This window comes from Ursus maritimus, unplaced genomic scaffold (assembly GCF_017311325.1).
Source record: "Ursus maritimus isolate PB19 unplaced genomic scaffold, ASM1731132v1 scaffold_17, whole genome shotgun sequence".
Taxonomy (NCBI): domain Eukaryota; kingdom Metazoa; phylum Chordata; class Mammalia; order Carnivora; family Ursidae; genus Ursus; species Ursus maritimus.
Window position 1 is genome coordinate 57,333,199 of NW_024424119.1, and position 20,815 is coordinate 57,354,013.

Here is a 20,815-nt window from a genome sequence, read left to right on the forward strand (position 1 = left end):
ATGCGTGGCTGGGTGGGGGGGTAGATGGATGCGTGGTTGGGGGGGGAGGTAGATGGGCAGGTGGCTGGGTGGGTAGATGTGTGCATGGGTGTGCGAATGAGTGAGTGGGTGGACAGAGGAATGAATGAATGCACCAATGCCTTTTCGCCCCAAGGAATGACTCCAACCACACTGGAGACAGGAAGCTGAAAAGCAGTTGCTTAGAAAAATAACAATGAAACCAGGACAGGGACAGAATCTGAATGCAACAAACCTTCTTAAATGATACAAAAAAAAATAATTGGAAACGTCTAAGGCAGCCTGAGACAAACTAACCCTCTATTCCATAAGGCTCCTTTCCACTCCTGAATCCCGTGACTGGAGGCAGAAGACAACCAGCAGGAAGTGAGAAGGAAACCTGCCCCTCCGGGCCCTGGCCCTGCACACCCAGCCCGGGCAGCCTCCCGCCAGCCAGTCCCAAACCCTTCCCCCAGAGGAAGCCTCAGCATCCCCGTCCACACAGGCTCCAGCTGGTTCCGGTAGGCAGCAACCAGACCTGGCTGGAGACATCACTCCTTTTGGCCCCCTGGCCTCACCCACCCAGGAACTGAAGGGTCAATTCTGACCCCCTTGAGCGCTGTGCTCAGTATCGGGACGGCCGCTGCCTTCCTGCCGGATGGCTGGGACTCATCACTCCGGGGCCAGCAGCGGGGGGGTCAAGGGCAGGGCAGAGCGAGAGTCGCATCTTCATGGTCTGACATCAGCGAGGGCCACCGGGCCCATCTGGAACAGCCAGGCTGTGCCAACTGAGCTCCTTGAGGCCAAAAGGCAAAGCCAGGCCCGTGGGAAACCTGCATAAACATCCCTGGAGAGATAGACAGAACCTACGCCCTGTCTCCGTGCCCAGATGGAGCTCTGCGCAGCGACCTCCTCGCCAGGCCCATCGCAGGAGACAACACCTGAATAAAAGACCAGCCATGCTCCTTCCCACCAGCCTGCCAGCAGCGTGCCTGCCCGTCCACGTCTGCACCCTGCCCAGCGCCACACTCCAGGGGTGCGACAGTCCCGTGCGTCTGGGTACCAAGCAAAGCAGGCCACAGGTGCTGGGGCTTTGCTTGTGCTGTGTTCTTCCAGGGTATCCCATCCCTGGACAACAGGGGGGACTAGCCAAGCAAACAGACTTGGGACAGTGGCCCCCCACGGGGAGAGCACGACCCAGCGCCCCAAGCCTCTGCTGGCCCCCAGCTTGGAAACGCTAACCACAGGTTTACCTCAAGAAGAATCACGTGCAGGACAGGAGGAGCTCAACGAGAAGGACACTCTGCCAGATGGACGGGGAGGACAGGGCAGGAGGGCCAGGCCAGGCTCTGCTGGAGCCCCATGTGGCTCCCACGTGGCTCCCACACAGCCAACAAGAGGCCAAAGGACCAAAGAGAAGGGAAGTGAACAACAAGGGTGAGCTTCCTGGGACGTGTGCCAGGGGCTAAGCACTCCAGAAACGCAATTTCTCCTTCCTGCTCAGCAGACCTCAGAGGGCGGTATTCTTACCGCCAGTTTACAAGTACAATTTGGAGAAACTGAGTCAGTCACTTGGGCATGGCTGCTTGCTGGACTCGAACCCAGCCTGCAAGGGTCCACAGTCCACGTGCTTAGCTCTCTGGCTCTGTCTTCCAAAGGTGCAGACTTATTTTATGAGTAAAATAATAGAGAAAAAAAATCAGAGGCCACAGATTTACGAGGGTCTAGCTCCATTTTTGGCCAAACCTGGGCCAGGGGACAGCGACAAACGCCCAGCATTTCAGGAGCACCTATGGAGGGCTGGACGCCTCGCCGCCTCCCACAGCCAGGCAAACAGAGGTCAGAGGCACCGTGTCACCTGCCAAGTCATCCAGCCAGTTAGCACGGCCAGACTTTCGAGGAGCCTGACTCGAGGGTCACAACATGGAGAGCAGAGGCGGGATGGCAGCGCTCTCCCCGAGCCCTGCCCTTCCCGGAGCCGAGGGTCCTCAGTGCAGGGCATGAACCGAGGCCCCACACGCAGCTCAGCACCAGGGTCCGAGGCATCACATCACCTCCATTTCCGGCAACCCCCCACCGCGACCCCTGGTCCAGATCCACTGCCCAGATCCACTGCCCACCCCTGGCTTCCCCAGCAGAGGCCACGGGTGGCAAAGCATCGCCGATGCCCACCACAGTGCGATGTGGGCAGACCGGAGGCCAGCTCCAGCAGCGGCCTCCACGCCGCCCCTCTGCATGCAGCGGGGACATCACCCTGGAGCCAAGCCGCCTCACTGGAACCTCTGATGAGCACAAGGGGCACCCCTTGCAAACCGCGTGGCCACATGGTTGGTGGGTTGTATCACGAGAGTTTGATCTAAATTTATGTATGTCCTACGTACATCATCGCATTCGGCCATAGCAAATCAAAACCGAAATGGAATTACAGCCTGGCTCACCTGCGTTTTAACCGCCGGCCGAGAAATGCACTTGGCCAGGCTGTATCCTGTCTTTTCCTCTACGCGGTTACTGTAAATCGCAGTTGCGTGCATGACTATATACGTGCATGTGTGTGTGCATTCCCCAGTGCGCATGTGTAAGCGTGAGCAGTATACGTGCACGAGTGTGTGTGCGCACAAGTGAAGAGAACATGCTTGCGTGCATGCGTGCTGGAGGCCCCTTCCCGGAGTCCAGAGTCCAGGTCCCTCCCCTGCCCAGGGCACTGCCGTGCACAAGGAGAACAGGAGAGGAGTTCCAATCCCTTTGAAAGCAGCCCCGGGGAACTGAGAAGCCCACCGACCAGAAAGGACAGCAGCATGACCCCATCCCACCCTCGGTGCTCCTGCCCCAGCACACGCGCCCCAGGGCGCAGGGAAGCACGGAGGCCTGGAGCCCCAGGCGGGGTCACCGCCGCAGCAGGGACGTGAGTGAGCCCTTCCAGGGGGAGCAGAAACCACTAAGAAGTGGTGATCATACGAGGATGGGCTCCTGAGGGGGTCCCTGAATCTCCTTCCTAGCGAATTCCAGAACTCGGGGGCAGTACCATCACACCAGGTGGCTTATGGAAAAGTCCTGGCTACTGACGGTAATCCTAGCACCTCAAGGGAAGTCTCCTCTTGGAACAGACTTCTCAGCACTTGTAACAGCAAATACAGAAATCCCTCTGCATTTCATAGATCATGCATTCATAGCACATTTCCTCAAACACCCAGTCCCCGATAATGCTTCTCAGATAAATTAGGCAATAAATATCTTCTGATATTTCCCATCAGCAGGTGGAAACTGGCTCCTCAGGCTGTCCGGGAAGCAGCAGTCTAGCCGAGCCTGTGCCAGCAGCATGGGGGGGCGGGGGCCCACGGTGCGGGGAGAGCGCACAGAGACTGGGGACCCCCTGGATTACAGGCAGCCCAGACCAGCTCTTCCCTCAAGCCCTCAGCCTCCATCCGTCAGAAGGTATCATGGTCCCCATCCCAGCCATGTACAAGAAGCAACCTGGGACCACCTGTGACGTCTCATGTCACTATGAAGGCAGGCTCACCTCGAAGCCAGCTCATAGATGAGCTGAACCACCACCCCACCCCCCGCCCCGGCAGCCTGCAGACTTTGGAACTGCCCCACCTCGGGTCCCTTGGCCAGACCCAGCAGACCTTCTGCAGGCCAGCTGCCAAGTGACACTACTGAGAACTTGGGGAGACTTCTGAGTTGTTTGCCACGGACCTAGGGGATCACCTCCAGGGAACCTGGGGCTTCAGGTCATCACCCTCCACCTAACACGCTTGGAGCCAGAGACCGCTCTGCTTCCTTCCGGTGTCACCGCCACAGCGCCTTTCACACGCACCACGATAAACACCACACCTGCAGCATCTCAGCCCCTCCCCCCCAGGAGCTGGCACCTGCCCATCTTCCCGTCAAGAACTGGAGATTTGGGGCAGCAAGTGCCCCAGCTCTGTCCACGTCCACACCCTGCTTTCCCTCCACCCTCCTGGATTCTCGATGCCTGATCTCACCCTGAGAGTCATGAGAGGCGGAGGGGCCATCCCGCCACCCTCGGCCCCCAATGCGCCCTCCTGTCTGTAACACAGCCCAGCCTGCACGTGTGGGACACAGGGGTGGAAAGGCCCACGCAGCGCCGTGTTGGAGGGGCCAGGCCTGTCCCTTCCCTCCCCCCTGCACCGAGCCAACACTCGGCCACCACGCCCGGACACTGGAGAAGAGACCACTCACCTTCCCAAAGTCTCGGACATCGAAGAGGTCAAAGGGGTCAAACAGCTCGCTGTTTCTCAGTCCAAATTTATCGTGGCAGACTTTAAGGAAGGTACGGATGTTCTTCAAGCACAGGAACTAGAGAAGAGAAGAGAGGAACACTGAGAGCCTGCAGGGTCTGTAGTAAGAGTGGCCGTCACCGCAGCAAACTCGGGCTTCCAGGTGCCGGCACAGACGCACACTCCTGCCCTGGGAAGCCTCACCCCCACCGGCCCGCTGGTCCAGACACCACCAGCGCCCCCGCTCACCTTGGCCCCTCATGACCCGTTGCCCCACACCCCTGCCCAGAGGATCCAGCGTGGACAATCAGGACTGGAAATACGCTGGTCTTGAGCCAGCAAAAACAGAGCACGCACACACACACGTGTGTGCACACTCCCATGCACAGACTGGCCCCCGAGGAAGCCGTCCCATCTGTGCGGGACCCCGGAACGGCACACACCAGTCACAGCAGGAGGCTAGGGGACACACCGGGGCCAGAGTTCCCAGACGCACATCCGGGGCGTCTCCTCCACCCGGCAACCCCATGTCTGAGCTCCCACCCACAGTGTGCTTGGTGAAGCAGCTGCGGCAGGAGGTTTGGGGCTGGGGGCTGAACGGGATCACGGGCTGCAGTCCCCGTGGAGAAGGAGCTGACAAAGAAGGCATGGGGGCAGCAGGCCAGGCGGCCCGGAGAGCAGGAGTTGGAGCGGCTCCAGACCCAGGTTCGAATCCTGTCCACTGAGTCCCACTTGCAGGACCAGGGACAGCGGCTTCGGCTCCTGAGGGCTGGCTTTTCAACCAGACATGTCTCCTGGGGTGTGTACCCTGACGGCATGGTGAGCACTTGGGTGTGGGGGCGGTCGGCCCACCCAGTCCAGTTGGCAAGGGCGTCCCCGAGGCAAGGACAGCAGCATGCGTGGCTGCGGGCCCCAGAACTGAGCACTCATCCTCGCGAACAGCTATCCTGAAAGGGCCGAGGGCCGGACAGCAAGAGAACTAGCCTGTGCACCTCCCACCGGACATGCAGACGCAGGGACAGACGCAGGGACAGACAGTGACAAGGACAGGCCGAAGTCAGAAGCTACGGCCAGCCAGGCATAAAACAAGCGGCATCTCACCCGCCCGTGTACCCCCCGTGGCCATGCCCACCCCCCACCCCGGAGCTGGGCTGGGCTTCTCCTCCCGCCCAGGCCAGGACCAGTCCCCGATCACAGCCGACGCGGACTCACCGATTTTGTGTGCACACCATGTTTCCTGAACTTGCAAGAGCAAACCGCAGACGCGACCCCATCCCCCCCAAAATCTGAGCGCTCCTAAGAACAAGGACTCCCCCTCCCACAATCAGAGCAACATGGATCCCACACGTCCTCGTCTACAGACGGTACTTCCTCACGTTTCCTCAACAAAGGACAACCATGACGTCCTGAGAGCAAAGAACGTTCCGGCCCCAGGTCCAATGATGTTTCTTGTCATGTCTCTCATCTCCGTGAGCCTGCAAACGTATGCCCCCACAGAACTTTCTGGAAGGATGGATGTGTTCTGTGCACCTGCTGTCCAGCAGGGGTGCCATGAGACCCATGTGCCCACTGAGCACTGGAGATGAAGCTAGTCCGACGGAAACACTACATTGACAATTTTATTTTAATTAATTTAAATGGAATAGTTACGGCCACTGGTTTTGGCTTCAAACGCTACACAGTCTTGTCCTCCGAGACCTGAAGATTCTGAAGCATATGGATGTGAAAGGACAGACACCGAAGGAGCCCACTTACACGGGGCTAAGCTCCCAGAGACGGGCAGAACGGTGGTGCCGGCGGGGGCGGCTGGGCAGTGTCTCCTGGGGACGGCTTCCATTTGGGACAGTGAACGAGTTCTAGATGTGACGGTACACGTATTAAAAATGCTTAAAATGGTAAATTTTGGGGGCTCCTGGGTGGTGCCGTCGGTTAAGCGGCCAACTCTTGACATCAGTTCAGGTCACGATCTCAGGGTGGTGGCATCGAGCCCCGTGTCGGGCTCCATGCTCAGCGGGGAGTCTGCTTGGGATTCTCTCTCCTCTCTCTGCCCCTCCACCCAAAATAAGGTAAATCTTGTGTATCCTGATTTTTCTGCTATAAAACAAAAATTTAACTAAAAAAAAGAAAGACGGAGAAAGAGACCCAAGAGGAAGGCCACGTGCTGGTGGGGACAGAGATCCAGGGGCACTCCCGTGCACTGATGAAGGCCAGCGATGGCCAGCAAACCACTGGAAGCAGGAAGGGGCCCCGAGAAAGAGCCTGGCACACACCTTGACCAAGCTTCTAGCCTCCAGAGCCGTGAGGATACGCTCCCTCTGCTTGAAGCCCCCTAGTCTGCGGGCCAGAAACAGGCCGCCCCAGCCCGCACCCCCCGGGGCCCTGCTGGTCTCAGACCCTCCCGCCCGCCCTGCAGCCTCGGCCTGGCTCCCCTGCTGTCTGAGCATCGCCCGGCTCCAATTTCCACTAAGCATCCACGTTATGTCCTCCTAGGCCTCCCATTTTTAGAGTTAATTACACAGCTCCTAACCATAATAGCAGCTGGCGAGGCCAGGCTTCCTTTCGGGGCTCAGGACAGGCCGGCGCCCCTTGCCCTGCGGGCACAGTGTCTGCCTGCCTGGCCCCTCCCCGCAGCAGCCGCGTGGGCCCCAACCTTCCAGGACGGAGCCCCACGCAGCTCGTGGCCCACGGAAGGCTGGCCCCGGGAAAACTGAGGCACACAGACAGGTTCAGACCCTGGGAGAGGGACATGGCAGAACAGGGCCCCACGGCGAAAGGAGGCAGCGTCCTTCACGGAGAGCTTCCCGAGCGCCCGGCCAGCTCCGCTGCTCGGCCACCGATGCCTCTACTCCCCACCCTCCAATCATTCACCCCATCTCTCAGAAGAGGAAACGGAAGCTCCCAAGCAGAAGGAGGCGGAGCCAAGACTGGAACCGACATCTGCCGCGGAGCAGTGAAGGTCCTTCGAGAGGACGGGTGTCTGTGCGTCCCAGGCACTCCGACTGTCCACTACACTTAGCACCAGTGTCCCTTGCCCTCTCACAGGTGGCCTGCTCCGAATGATAAGAAACACGGTCACTCCGCCCACCCCACTATCGTACAATTAGGTGAGTGGCCGGACGCAGAGAGGGGCAGAGCAAGGAACGGCCGGCCCTGTGTCCGGACTCCTGGTCCCTTCCTCTTCCCACTCAGTGGGGGCAGCGGGCCTGCTGTTTCTGCTGCTCGTGTCCACTCGCCTGACCACCGGCCTCTCCCTCCCCCCCCACCCCTGGGTGCAGGAGGGCATGGGGCTGAGGCCTGGCCAGTCAGAGGCTCACGGTCCCTCGCTCACAGCAGGGACGGCTTCAGACTCTGGGAAAGAGACTCCCGAGGGCAAGATGGGGAGAGCACGCCGTGGGCACATCCCAGCCACAGGCTGAGTGACGGCAGGTGAGGGAGGGTCCAGACAGTGGCCAGTGCCAGGTCGGAAGCTGCCCATCCTTGTCCTGGGGCCAGAGAAGGCCTGGCCGCTGGCCGTGTCCCCGTGGCCTCTTTGCTCGGCCCTCCAGGCCCTCTCTGAGCAGCAGCCATAGCTTTACTGGCATCTGGAGACGAACACTCAGCCCCAGAAGTCCCGCTAAGTGGCCACAATAAGGGTCTGTCCCCGGAAAACTGGCCCCCAGACAAGGGACAAGCAGCCCAGAGCTGAGTAGGCCCCTGCTGTGTTTGTTTGGGCACTGCCCGCCCGCTGCTCCCCCAGCCCCAGCCCACGGGGAGGGCCCTGGCCACTGTGCCAAGAGGCGGCCGCCCGTGCAGTGGACTCCTGACCCCTCTGTCCCACCCACTCATCAGGCTGAAATCAGATTAGCGAGAACACACAGGCTCCGTGCCCAGCCACCCGCCACCAGCCTCGCAGGGCCTGCTGCCCGCTATCATCATCGGCCCTCAAAAGGCCCACCCCAGCACAGGGATCCCGGGCGTGAGAGGCAGAGGCAGCCCTGGGAGCCACAACCCCACATCTGAGCCACGAGGCCCCGGAGCACCATCGGGGCCGGGCTTCCTGGCCCCACACGGCCACTTTGGTGGCACCGAAACTGACTTACGATCTAGGAGACACTGCCTGCCCCACATGGAGACGTGGAGGAGACCTGGACGGCCTGGCCTCCAGGTAGGGCAGCCTTCAGACCTCCGTGTCTTCTCCCATGGCCCCTCGCGGGCGAGCTGGAATAGGAAATCGGACACCCTGTCCCCAGAACGCACATCCATCCGGCGTCCACCACACATGCCCAGGGCCAGGGGCTCTACTCTGTGCCCTCAGGACTTGCTCACGTACTCCAGTACTGAGAGGCAGGTGCAAAAGGAGAAACTGAGGCCCAGCGAGGCGAAGCCCCTTGGTTAGCAGGCTTCCTACTGGGGATGCGCCGTCTGAATGAAGCATCGGTGGAGGGAGGTAACCGGGGGCCGGCTGCTTACTGCACGGCCGGCAGCACGCTCACGTGCGCTAGCACACGAACCCACCGACACCTGCAGTGGCCCTGTGAGGTGTGGAACGGGATTGCCCCATTTCACACACAGACAAAGTGAGGCTCGGAGAACTGGCGAGGAGCAGGGGAACCTCTCGGGGTGCCCCCTCACCTCCTCTTACAGGGCCTGCCCCAGGGGAGGTCCGAGGCTGCCTCGCCAGCCAGGTCAGGAGGCCAGGGGCAGGCTGCACCCCACGGCAATGCTCACTGAGGGGGGGTCCCACAGGGAAAGCCCCAGGGTGGGCTCCCTGGATCCCCCCGACCTTCCCTGGCCCCTGTGAACTGCCACTGACATGAAAAGCCACTCCCTGGGCCCCTGGCTGGCATCCCCAGCCCTCCCACGCCTGGGGTCCCAGCTCCACCTGGGGCAGGGCGGGAGGCTCAGTGGCAGACCCCAGCCCGCACGTCTGGTGGGGAGAGGCCTGTCCTCTCCACACCTGTGCCTCCATCTGCAAGACGCCGAAGGACACGCTGCCCCTGAGGGCTACGATGCTGGGCCCCGCCCTCAAGATAACTGCTTCAGAAAGCGCCAGCCGACACTGGGGCCACCCCCTCCGGACATCCTGAAGTCCGCATTCCCAGAGCATCCCGGGATGCCGTGCCCTGCAACAGCAGAGGCAGGGGGTGAGGCCCTGGGATCGGCACTCGGGGCCAACCTCCTTCCGGGCCACACCCCAGGTGGACCCAGGCCCTGCGTCCACACCTCTGCTAGCTTCTCAATACCAGCCTCACCCCTCAACGCTGCTGCCCAGAGGCGGGGGAGAGAGACGGAGGCCGGCCAAAGGACAACCCAACAAGCCACAGGGAGATGAACGGCACCCTCCCCGTGCCCCCTTCAAGAGAGACCCACGGGCGCCACAGCCCCCGCGGGAGCTGGAGGGAGACAGGGCGTACCAGCTTCCCAGCCGCCCGCACGACAGATGCCTTTACAACCTCTGCATTTCTGAGAGAGCCGGGGGCGGGGGGCCTGCGTATTCGAATTGCCACAGACACCGCGGAGAGTTCTTGAAATGTCTCAACAAGCACTTCCCCACGACACACCGCATGCGGTCCCTGCCAGAGTGACCCTGACCGCCCGGGGCCACGCCGCTGATCTGACGCTCTGACTGGCAGCTGACACGCCTTTGATCAATAAAAAATGGGGAAATGAATTAACTTCTTGTTTTATTTATACCATGCTCATTCCAAAACCTTTTAAAATGGCTTCATTATTATCTAGCAGGTGCAGCGTGCCGGAACGGATCTTTCCAATTTGGGGCCCTGGGGGTAAATAAACAGTTAGCCTGGAGGTGACAGGCTAGCCAGACACTCCGTGGATAGAAACGGAGACCATCTTCTCCCCGTGAGTCCCAGACCCCTGGGACAACGGAAGGCTCAGTATCTCGTGAATGAGGGAAAGAGGGAGGGTCTATGAAGCATGCTTGGGTGTCCCAAGGGCTGACACTCCAAAATGGCCCTGCTTTCCCCCAAGCAGCCAGGACCCATGAAGGCTTTAGAGGCATCCAGGGACTGTATGAGCCGATGTCATTGCTTGGGGGAGGTCCTCACTTCCCCAAGCACCTCTTCCAGAAACAAGAAGGCAGGTGGAATCTGGGGTTGGCATGACCACTTCCTCCTGCAACGTCATACCACCCACGGGCCCCTCTGCACCAGCCGTTACGCTCCACCCACACACCGTGCCATCAACTCGGGGGATGCGGGTCGTTTATCACCCACTTCAGAGAGGACCCTGCGGCTCGGGCGGTCGGACCGGGGACTGGACTCCACAGCCCGGGTGGTCAGCATCAACACCGAGGGGCTTCCCAGGCCGGCACAGGGCCGATGCCACCGTGACCGGTCGCACACCGCGCGCTGGGGGCACTGCACTGCTCAGGCAGGGAACGCGCAGGCCCGGCTGGGGCTCATTGGCACAGTGTCGGGGGCTGGATTCCGTCTGCACCGTTGGGCAGGAGCTCTTCCCGCACGCTGGCCACTTCCTCGGCTGCACGCGCACTGGGAGCCGCGGCGCCCGCGGGCTCATGGATGAACACGGGCCGCCTTTGCGCAGGGCCAGGCTCCCCCTGGGAGCACAGGGTGGAGCTGCCTTTGTGCCACGGCCGTCTGCGGAGGCCAGCCTCGCCCCAGGTCAAGGGCAGGCCGTGTCCAGCATGGCAGCCCCGCACCCACCACACGCGGGGCAGCCTGACCCACAGCACTACGTCTGTCACCGAACAGAGACAGAAAGGATGTGAGGCCACAATGTCTTTCGCTTCACCGCATGGCGGGCGCCCAGCGTTTCAAGTCTCTCACGCTCAGATGCGCTAAAACATCGTCAGGCGGCTTTTCCACTCTGCCCAGCAACAGACAGCCGAGGGCCATGCCGCACACCGCACTGAGCCCTGCGGGTTCATCGCTGTCTGGCTCGCTTCTCAACATGGTTCACGAGCTGTCACGTAGTCCCATTTTGCGGTGGAAACATGGCGGGAGGACTGCCCACTCCAACAGGTGGCCAGGGGAGGGTCCGGGCCTAACCCAGGTGCTCTGGTCCAGCCCTGGGGTGGGGGCAGGGGGCTTCACTCCTGGCTTTTGTCAGGGCTGATTCCTGCACACGCCTGGCTTTGGGGACCTCTGGCTCCCAGCAAGCACCAGCACAAACCAAGCCCCGAAACCCAGTGCACCAGGCTCCCCGCCAACTGCCAGGCCAGTCGGTCTGTCTGCAGCCCCTGAGCTACGGCCAGCGGGCTCTGATAGGGGAGGAAGTCGAGCTCTCCAGCAGGAGGGTGCACGCGGATGGCGAGCAAGCCAAGTTGTACCAAGCTGGCGACGGCTGCAGTTGATTACTCGGTCCTAACCTTAAAGTACTTCCTCATCAGCACTTGGGGGAAAATCACCAAGGAAAGCCATCCTGGAAAAGTACCAGCTTGGAAGCCCGAGCAGAGCGGGTTCATTCAAGCCAGTCAGCAGACACTTAATAGGCACCTACTGTATGCCAGGCCCTGCCCTGGGGTCCCAGGCTTGAGGACATGGACAGGGAAGCAGCGGGGACTCCTGTAGAAACCACAGCTGTCCGAGAAAAGAATCCGGGATTTCTGCCCGATACCTGGATGGAAATTGTCCCCAGCAGTCCTCAAAAGACCCCCCGCTCTGCCTAATAGCCTGTGTGAGCCAGAGGGATAACGCGTGGCCCGTGTTATCGAGACTTCAAGGTCAGGGTCAAACCAAAGGTTTTCTACAAAGCCAGCCGGAAATTGCTTTTCTAGGATTTCCCTGTGCATCCAACCATGTTCCCTGAGCTGGCTTCTGAACCCCGGAGGGTTCAAATCCCACTCTCCTGCTGCCTGGCCGCTGCAGGCAGTCAAGGCTCAGAGAGATTAGCGCGGCCGCTGCCTGGCGTGGCGCCCCCGCGTCCCCCACCCCCAGCCCTGGGACCCACGGCCCCTCCTGTCTCCCCCGCAGCCCAGCGCAGACCGCTAACACCGGCTCGCAAGCCTCCTGTGACATCGCCCCTGACCCGGCTAACTCATTTTCTCCACCTCTTCTTCCTCCCAGAAAAGCAGCCTCAGAGGTCAACCTCAGAGCGAGCTCCTCTCTCCAGTGCAATCTGGGCAATCCGATTCCAGAGAGATCCAAGCAGAACACGTTCGGCTATTTTTGTTCTCCTGCTGCCTGCCGAAATTAAACGCAAATGCGTCGCTGAATGGGCAGCACACACCAGATTATGGCGCTCCCGTCTGAAACCACGGATCTCCTTATTACCCCTCCCTGCTGGGCTGCAAATATTGAGGGAAAATAAAACTGAAGTACCAGAGAGCTTCCAAAACAAGAGGGCCACAAAAAGCTTCTTCCACGCTCCGAAGCAAAGGCAGACGGCGAGGTGGGAGCCGTGTGTGCAGCCAAGTGTCAAAACCCATCCCAGGCAAGTGGCCCCACGGTCAACCCTTCCCTGGCTGGTCGGGTTGGAGGGGGGTGGGAGCGAGCACCTGGGGAAAGTCAGCGTGAGCAGAGAGGGGGTTCGGAGTGACTTCTTCCTTGGGAGAGACCCCTCCCACCAAGTCCCCAGTTACAGCCCCTGATGGGGCAGGCTGGGTGTACCCCCTGGAGAACCCCTCCTCCACTCCGGGGGATGCCCTGGGGGATGCCCACAAAGCCCCAGTCACGGGGCAGGGCCCAGACCCAATCAGGGAGCCTCACCTCCTTCCCCTCTGCGGTCCTTGTGCTCCATGAGGCCATGGCCAGAAGCCCAGCCTGGACACGGGGACCGCCACTTCACCTCTCCGTGCCTTGGTTTCCTCCCCTGTCAAACAGGGTGATACCCAGAGCAGGCACCACCAGGGGTGAGCCATGTTCCCCGCACCAGGGAGCACACTCGGGCCTTTGGGCTGACCAGCTCTACTGATGTTGACATGATCAGTGGACCACGGGCATGATCCCCATTTTACAGATGAGGAGACTGAGGCTTGAGGAAGCTATCTACCAAGTGTAGGAAGGTTGAAAGGTGACCCCAAAAAAGACATGTCCGTGTCCTGACTCCTAGAATTTAGGAATGTGATCTTATTTGGAAAAAGGATCTAAGCAGATGTAATTAAGGATCTCAGGGTGAGATCATCCTGGGTTGGGATGGCCCTAAAGCCAACAGCAAGGGTCCCTTATGAGAGACACAGCGGAGTCACAGGAAGAAGAGGAGAGGCTGTGCGAGGACGGAGCAGGGATGGGAGGGACGCCGGCCTGAGCCAAGGACACCTGGGCCACCAGGAGCTGGGAGAGGCAGGGAGGAGCCTCCCCAGAGCCTCGGGAGGAGCACAGCCCCGATAAAGCTTGACCTCAGAGTTCTGGGCTCCGGGTGGCAGAATGTTGTCGCACACCCCCACCGTGCTCATTTATCATGGCAGCCCCGGGTCACTCACCAGGCAGAGGCGGCCCTCCTGTCCCAAACCGCTCCATGACCTTAGCATGAGCATGGCACCCACAGGCCCTCAGCGAAGGTATGCAGGGTGGATGGATGGATGGATGACATGGGTTTTGATGAGACACTGAGGCAGGAGTCCTGTCGCCCACAGGTCCCCCACAGCCCCCACTCAGGTGGGAGCCCCTATATCCTACACCTGGCACACTGGTCCCCCAGCTTTAACTCAGGGCTCTGGTGGGCCCCAGACCCACCTCCCTGTCTCCTCCTTCTGAACATCACAGTGCCTGGTCTAGCTCCAGGCACCCCTGAATCGATGTGCAGGGTTCAGGCAAACCCAGCCAACTTTCAGGCAGAGAGATTTGGGTTCAAAACTGAGCCTTACCCCTGCCACACCCTCCCAGCGACCCCTGCCCCTGTGACCCAAGCTCCAGGTTGAGGGCACGTCTAAGGCCTCCAGACCCCCCATTCAGTGGCTGTCTCCATGTTGCTACAGGAGGGGGCCCAGTTCGAGGACCCCAAAATCAGGGGGCCGAAGCAGGCCTGTCGTTCCCCACCCCCAGGTGTCCGTTCCCCCGCCCAAGTCTGTGAAAGCCATCCTCTCGCCCAAGGGCTGCAGCCCAGCTGGGGGCAGCTGAGACCCCCTCTCACTTTCCCGGTACAGCCTGACCCTGCAAGCGATCTCCCACGTGCGGCAACCCCATGCCTCACAAATGGCATCTTCGAGGTCCCATCACCTTAGGGACACCAAGGGATGTGAGACGTCCTCCTCCACCGTTCCAGAAGTGCCGCAGCACGCGGACGCTCGTGGGGATGCCTCCTCGGGTGGACACACATCATCGCAAGAAGGGTCAAGCGTCCTGTTTAGTTGTCATCCCACAGCTCCCGGGGGTTCCTGAGAGCAGCTGGGAGCCACAGGGACTGCCACTTCCCCCAGACACACACACACACACACACACACACACACACACACAGCTGACATCCAGCCGTCCGTCTGTCCACCCGTCCCCACACGCACAGTCGAGGATGCTGAATCCGTTCCGTCGCCGTGGGGGCCGGGGGTGACCACCCAGCCGGCCAGCAAAGCCCCCCGAGGGGTGGCGTCCATGCAGCACCCAACCTGGGGAGAGGCCTTTTCGGGCTGCCTCTCGCTCTGCAGGGGCCACGAGGCCTTGCAAGAACCACCTCTCATGCTAACGGATGTTCTCAAGGACCCCAAGTGCCCAGAGCACGAGCAGCACCGAGGAGGAGCTCAGTGAAGCCGGATGGTGACCCCAGAGGGCTACAGGGGAAGGGGGGACTGGTCCCCTGTGTGGGAATGGGAGGTCGGGCTGTAGCGACAGCTGACAGCTTACTGGGCCCCCCTCCCTCAGTTACTCCACAGCTACGGTGAGCGGGACGTGCTCCGTGTGGGGTGCACGAGGGGGCGTGTGAACCTGTGCGTGTGTGTACCGAGCATGTCTGTGTCGTGATGAGTAAAGCTCAGCACAAGCACGTCTGCAAGTGGACAAGGGCTCAGGGAAATGTATTTTGAAGTCCAACCAGGTGGAGAATAAGAGGTACACACGTTCTTCTGTGTTTCAATGCTCTTCATTTTCATAAGGCCACCGTCCGCGTGCCATAAATGCCAGCTGAGCTCGGTGAGAAGAGAGGACGGCACTGCTCAAGAACCCAGGAGGCTCCGCCAGCCCCGGAGTGGGGAGCCAGGGACACCTCCCAGGCTCGGTCTGCAGGGAAGCTGCTGGCTCCCAGGGTGGGGGAGGAGCGGAGGCCCCGCTTCTCTGAATATCCGCCCATGGGGTCTCAACCTGTCAGGAGCCCCGGCCCCTTCAGGGGCTTCACTCAATCGAATATTCATCCACACCCCAAATGTCCCCATGTCATTTATGGCCCAGGCAGTAGGGAACCCACAGGGAGCCATCCCTCCATGAAGAAGCCAGGGAGAGGGTCCCGCTCCTGATGCCAAGGCTGGGCGCCCCGCCACCACTCCCCAGTGTCCCTCACACGAGGGACGCCCTTTACGTGTGAAATCTCAGCTGTGCCTTCTGAAGTCACTTCTCTCCCGATTTCTGTTCCCACACCGTTGCCTCCCCACGGGCCCCCCACGGGCTCAGAGGGGCTGGCCATGACCTCAGGTGGGAACTGCAGCCTCTGCTCTCCATCCGGGGAAAATGCGTATGGGAACTCTCCCAAATCAGGACCTCGGGGAAAATGTACATGGGAACTCTCCTGAATCAGGACCTCATCTCCCCTGCCCCACCTTGGTCCCCCTGACAGCCAGCAAGGGCAGAAGAACATGGGGCACACGCACCTCCATTTGGCACACAGCTTGCTGGGGACCGTGGACAAGTCTCTGCCTCCCTCAAAGCCTTGGCTTCCCCATTTGGTGAGCCTGACTGCAGTCCCTGGGGCTCAGGGGTATAGACCTCCGGGGGGGGGGGTTTCCTGCAGCTTCGACACGGGTGTGAATGAGACCCCCCACACACACCTGCTAGGAGGTGTGCTTCCAAGCACATGGAAGGCACGTGCGGGCAAGAACGCCTGCGCAAAGCGGTAACAGCGGCTCCTGAAAACATTAACAACAGAATTACCGTGTGACCCAGCCATTCCACCTCCGGTATTTATCCGAAGGGCTGGAGCAAAGGGTGTGCACAGCCGTGTTCACAGCAGCCAGAGGAGGAAGCAGCCCACCCATCAATGGACAACAAAACGTGGTCCAGCCACACCGTGAAGCATTACTCAGCCTTAAAAAGGAAAAAGACCCTGACACCTGCCACGACGTGGACAGGCCTGGAGCATGTGATGCTGAGCCAAAACAGCCAGAGGACGGGGTGCTGCAGGATCCGCTCCCACAGGCCCCGGGAAAGTCAAATCCGCAGAAACAGAAAGTAGAGCGGTGGAGGCCGGGGCTGGAGGGAGGGGCGCGCAGGGGTCGCTCAGCGGGTGCACTTCCAGATTTGCGAGGTGAACGAGTCCCGGACACGGACGGAGGGACGGCTGCACCTCCGCCTGAACGCACCCAACGCCGCTCGACGGTGCCCTTGAAAGCACCCAAGACTGAACTTCCAGCTCGTAGTTCACGATAAAAAACTGGATGGCGCACCAGGACCCCCGCCCGGCCGCGGTTCACTCACTGCATCTTGGGCCCCGGCGCGATCCCTCCCTGCCCCCAGCCCCACAGGAGGGTCTCCGGATATCTCAGGAGCCGCAAAACCAGCCTCCGATGGACAGTGGGGGGTCTGGGGGGCCTCAGAGTCACAGGGACACAGGCCTGCCTGGAGCGGGAGTCCGGGAACTATCCTGAATTGTCTCTTCTTTTCCTTTTTCCAACAACTGAGCATTACTTTTAGGATTTCTTAAAAAGCCATCTCCACTCTGGGCTGGCTTTGGGAGAAGTGCATCTTGTGAACGTATCAAAAGCCCAGCCGGGCGGCCAGCACAGCACATTTCTGAGAACACGGACTTCCCTCCTTTCCTCCACTGGAGAAGCTGCACTTTCTGGAAATTCCAGCCGCTCCAGCGCCAGCCCCAGGGCAGAGCACCGAGGGGGCATGGGGAGCAGGGAGCGGGGGCTCCATTGTCTGCCAGGAGCAGCTGGGCGCTCTCCCCTGAACTGGGGTCAGGAATGTTCGCAGCTGCAGACTCACCCTCCGCCCCCAATGGGGCGGGAGCCAAGCTGGGGGGGGGCTGCAGGGGGGCCTGGGGGCAGGGGCGGGCATGCCCCCAGCTGTCCCCACACGGGAAAGCTGAGCCAGAGCTGGCGTTTCAGCTGCAGGCAGCCAAGCTCCAGCCGCGGCCCACCTGCTCAGGGTGCCCGGGGAGGATGGACAGCAGACGTGGCGGCTCACCTTCCCACGGCACCCAGGGCCCCGGAGCCTTTCTGCGCTGGGATAACGGGCACCAGCCACCTCACCAAGTGGGGAAACTGAGGCCTCCCCTGCAGGTTCCGTCTGGTTGTAACGGAAGGAAAGCTGCCTGCGACAGCACTCCAGGGGCAAAACTTTGCTCTTTGTCTTTTCTCCCAAAATACAAACGACCTGTCCTAGATAAAGGGGGGAGGTCTGGAATAAACTAAAAGCCCATGAGCTCCAGCCCTAAAACATCACTTACCATGCAAGGGATTTTTGCCGTCCACACTCTTGATTCTGGATTTTTTGTTATTACAAAATGGACTGCTGGGAATAGTGCACAGCTCTGGGTGCTGGCATTTCCTCCCTGGCAGCATGACACCCCGCGCCGGGCGTCTGGGACTCTCCCCAGGCCGGGGCCACACGCTCCAGCGACCCCTGGCTTCTGGGCCTTCGGGGTGTTCCCACAGCTTCACCACCAGTCACACGACGGCGAACGGCCATTCCCACAACTGAGCCCAAGGCTCCACGTCCGCTACAGGGGGCGTCGTGGCAGAGTCACCGTCCCTGAGGGTCACCACCCAACAGCCTTCCGCACAGACGGGCTCCACCAAAGGAGAGCGGTGGGGCGGACCAGCGCCCCGGGAAGCCCCAGGCACGGTCCCCGACCTTCCTGTGCTCGCCCACTCATCCCTCATCCCACCATCACCCCAACGCCCGCCAGGCCCCGCGTGGTGCCGTGCACGGGGCACCCCGAAGGAGAGCACCCGCCTATGCCCACCCCCCACGGGAAGAGACGGTTGAAGCCAGGCTCCCAGGCCGGGCCTGCGAGGTGCCCGCCCACCCCGGTGTTATTTTCGAGAGAAGGGGGGCGGCCGAGGGAAGTGAGAGTGCAGTGGAGCAGCTCGGGGTGGGGAGGACTGCGCGGTCGGCCAGCTGCAGAGCCACAGGGTGGCCCGGGGCAGGCCAGGGCGCGGGGACCCGGAGGCAAGCCCCCATGGTCAGAGGCTCTGATGGAGACACACAGGGCGGAGAAGGCAAGGTGGATGCAGACACTGGTGCGGGGTCTCAAGCCACAGGAGACCTGGTGCCACTGGACGCCAGGTGGGAGGGACTGTGCCCAGGAGCCTTCAAGGTCCACGGCCCAGCCCACACCTGGATGCAGGGTCTCTCTCTGCAGAACTGTGGGAGAGTAAGCTTCTCTTGCTGTCAGGCCTCCAGCCTGTGGTGCTGTGCTGGGGCTGCCCTGGGACACCTGCGCACAGGAAGAGCTCGCGAGCCCTGGGGCCACACCTGGAGGCACCTCCTCCCCGCGGGACGCTGCTCACCGCTCCACGGTCACCGGGGACAATCACAGACACATAGCCAGCTGCGGGACACCAAACCCGCCACAGAGAGACAGGGTCTGTTCCAGCACACCATGTCGCTGCTGCTCAGGGAGGGCAGAGCGGCCCCTCCCAGGCCCAGGCTCAGCCGAGAATGTTCTGGCCCGTGGGGGATTTCATCATCTGGCCGCTAAAACGCTAACCACGAGAGACTGAGCCTTACTTCCCCGCCTCCCCGGTCCCTGGAGAGGCCTCTCCACCTCTGAGCAAAGGCCGGGGTGGCCCGGGGGCTCAGGATGTGCAGCCGCTCAGCCGGGAGGCTCACTCGGGGAGCTTCACCCCAATCCTGTCTCCACGTAGCGGCACTGCCAGCTACTTCCTCGAGCCAGGAATCAAGCACCGATGTGAGAGGAAAGGGGAAGCGAAGTGCATTCCTTTTCCTCCTCTCTAGGAGTCGGCTCACGCCCACAGTCTCAGAACAGGGAGGTGCCCCTCGGCTAGGGCGAGGCTCTTTCCTCTCTCCAGACAGCTTACTACGTGGGACCTTCTGCCAGCCCAGGCCTGGGGTGCTTTGTCAATCCGACGACAACACCCTCAGTTTAGTACGGGAGTCCGGGACCCAGCAAGAAAGCATCTCGGATTCAGAGACGGGGGCCAGATCCAGGTCCAGATTTAGGGTCCTAGACTCTGTCAAAGGGGTCCCGAACCCAAAGAGAAGGGGTCCCAGATCCAGGGCAGGGGGTGGTGGCTACAGCTCCCCCAGGGTTGCACTGAGCAGAGCCCCCCCTTGCCAGGCCAGGACGTGAAAAGTCCCAGGGCCAATACCAGCTGAGTAGGAGCAGAGCTGGGAGCACCAGGCAGGGGAGGTCATGGGGGGGTGCTTGAGCCACCCTGGAGGAGCCCAAGGAGGGGAAAGCAGGAGGCAGGTGCTCGGAGAAGGGGAGCGGTCACATGGCTGGGCACCCCAGGGCAGTTTCAAGGCTGACCGCAGATGCCTGCGCCAGGGAAGGCACAGAAGCAGCCGGTTCCGCTCCATCGCCCACACCCCCGGCAGACATCACTAATCTATCCAAGGCGAATGTGTCCCCCCTCATCGCCCACACCCCCGGCAGACATCACTAATCCACACGGACGCTGAGCAGCCGCACACAGGGCCCCTCCCTGTCCTTCTCAGGTCAGCTTTTCAGGCAGACCGGGCCCAGAACCAAATCTTGAACCCTCCATGGAGGGCTGAAGGGCAGTCTGTGCCCAAAAAGCCAAGGGCAGCAGAGGGGAAATGAGGTGCTCTAATGGAGAGTCCAGCCCCCCCCCCCGATGAGAACCAGGGTGGAAGAAGGCTGGTGTCTGGGACCCCACAGTCTGGAACCCCGTCTCTGCTCTGGCCAGACCTCAGGAGACCTGGGATGGGAGGCACCAAGGGAGGGAGTGCCCCAGCCCCTTCCCCAGGCCCCACACTCAGGCAGGGCACCAAAGCCACGTTCACTGCTGGCGGGGGGGCGGGGGGGAGTCTATGCTGGAGCAGAGCTCCAGAACTCATGGCTGGGCACAGAGAGCACTGAAGAGAAAGGAACCATCCCAGTCGCCCTCCAGGGCCCAGAGGCTGGGTGGACAGTGGCTCCGTCCCCCACACTCACCGTCCCCCAGGGTGCCTGGGCTGCCCAGGTGGGCCGCAGGTCGGGGTGGCCAGGGATGCCTGCGCAGGCCCCATCTCTCTCCAGGCGCTGGCAGGAGAGGCCTCTACCCCAACCCTGCAAGGCTCCCAGAACCATAAACCCCCCTGTCTCAATGATGATTTTATCAACAAGGAGGAAACTGAGAGGCCCGTTGGGGCTATGAGTGCTGCTGGGTCAATTAATTCCTTGAACGGTTTTCTAGAAATCGTTGTTTGTGACTTTTTTTGTCACAACTTCCATTCTTTGTTTACTGAGGACGCCCTCCCGGCTTCAAGGTCACAGTGCAGGCTGGACCCCGGGGCCAGGTGTCCCCGTACTTCCGGGCATCTTCCCATCACCTGAAGTTCTTC

The 20,815-nt window shown here is 61.2% G+C and overlaps 1 protein-coding gene across 1 annotated transcript in view; it reads right to left on the reverse strand.

Annotated features, from left to right (window-relative positions):
* Positions 1-20,815, reverse strand: part of VAV2 (vav guanine nucleotide exchange factor 2) — a 175,343-nt gene that overhangs the window by 139,588 nt on the left and 14,940 nt on the right. The window contains exon 2 of the mRNA XM_040632153.1: positions 4,201-4,317. Coding sequence (XP_040488087.1) covers positions 4,201-4,317 — 117 coding nt within the window. The remainder of the gene's footprint in view (positions 1-4,200; positions 4,318-20,815) is intronic.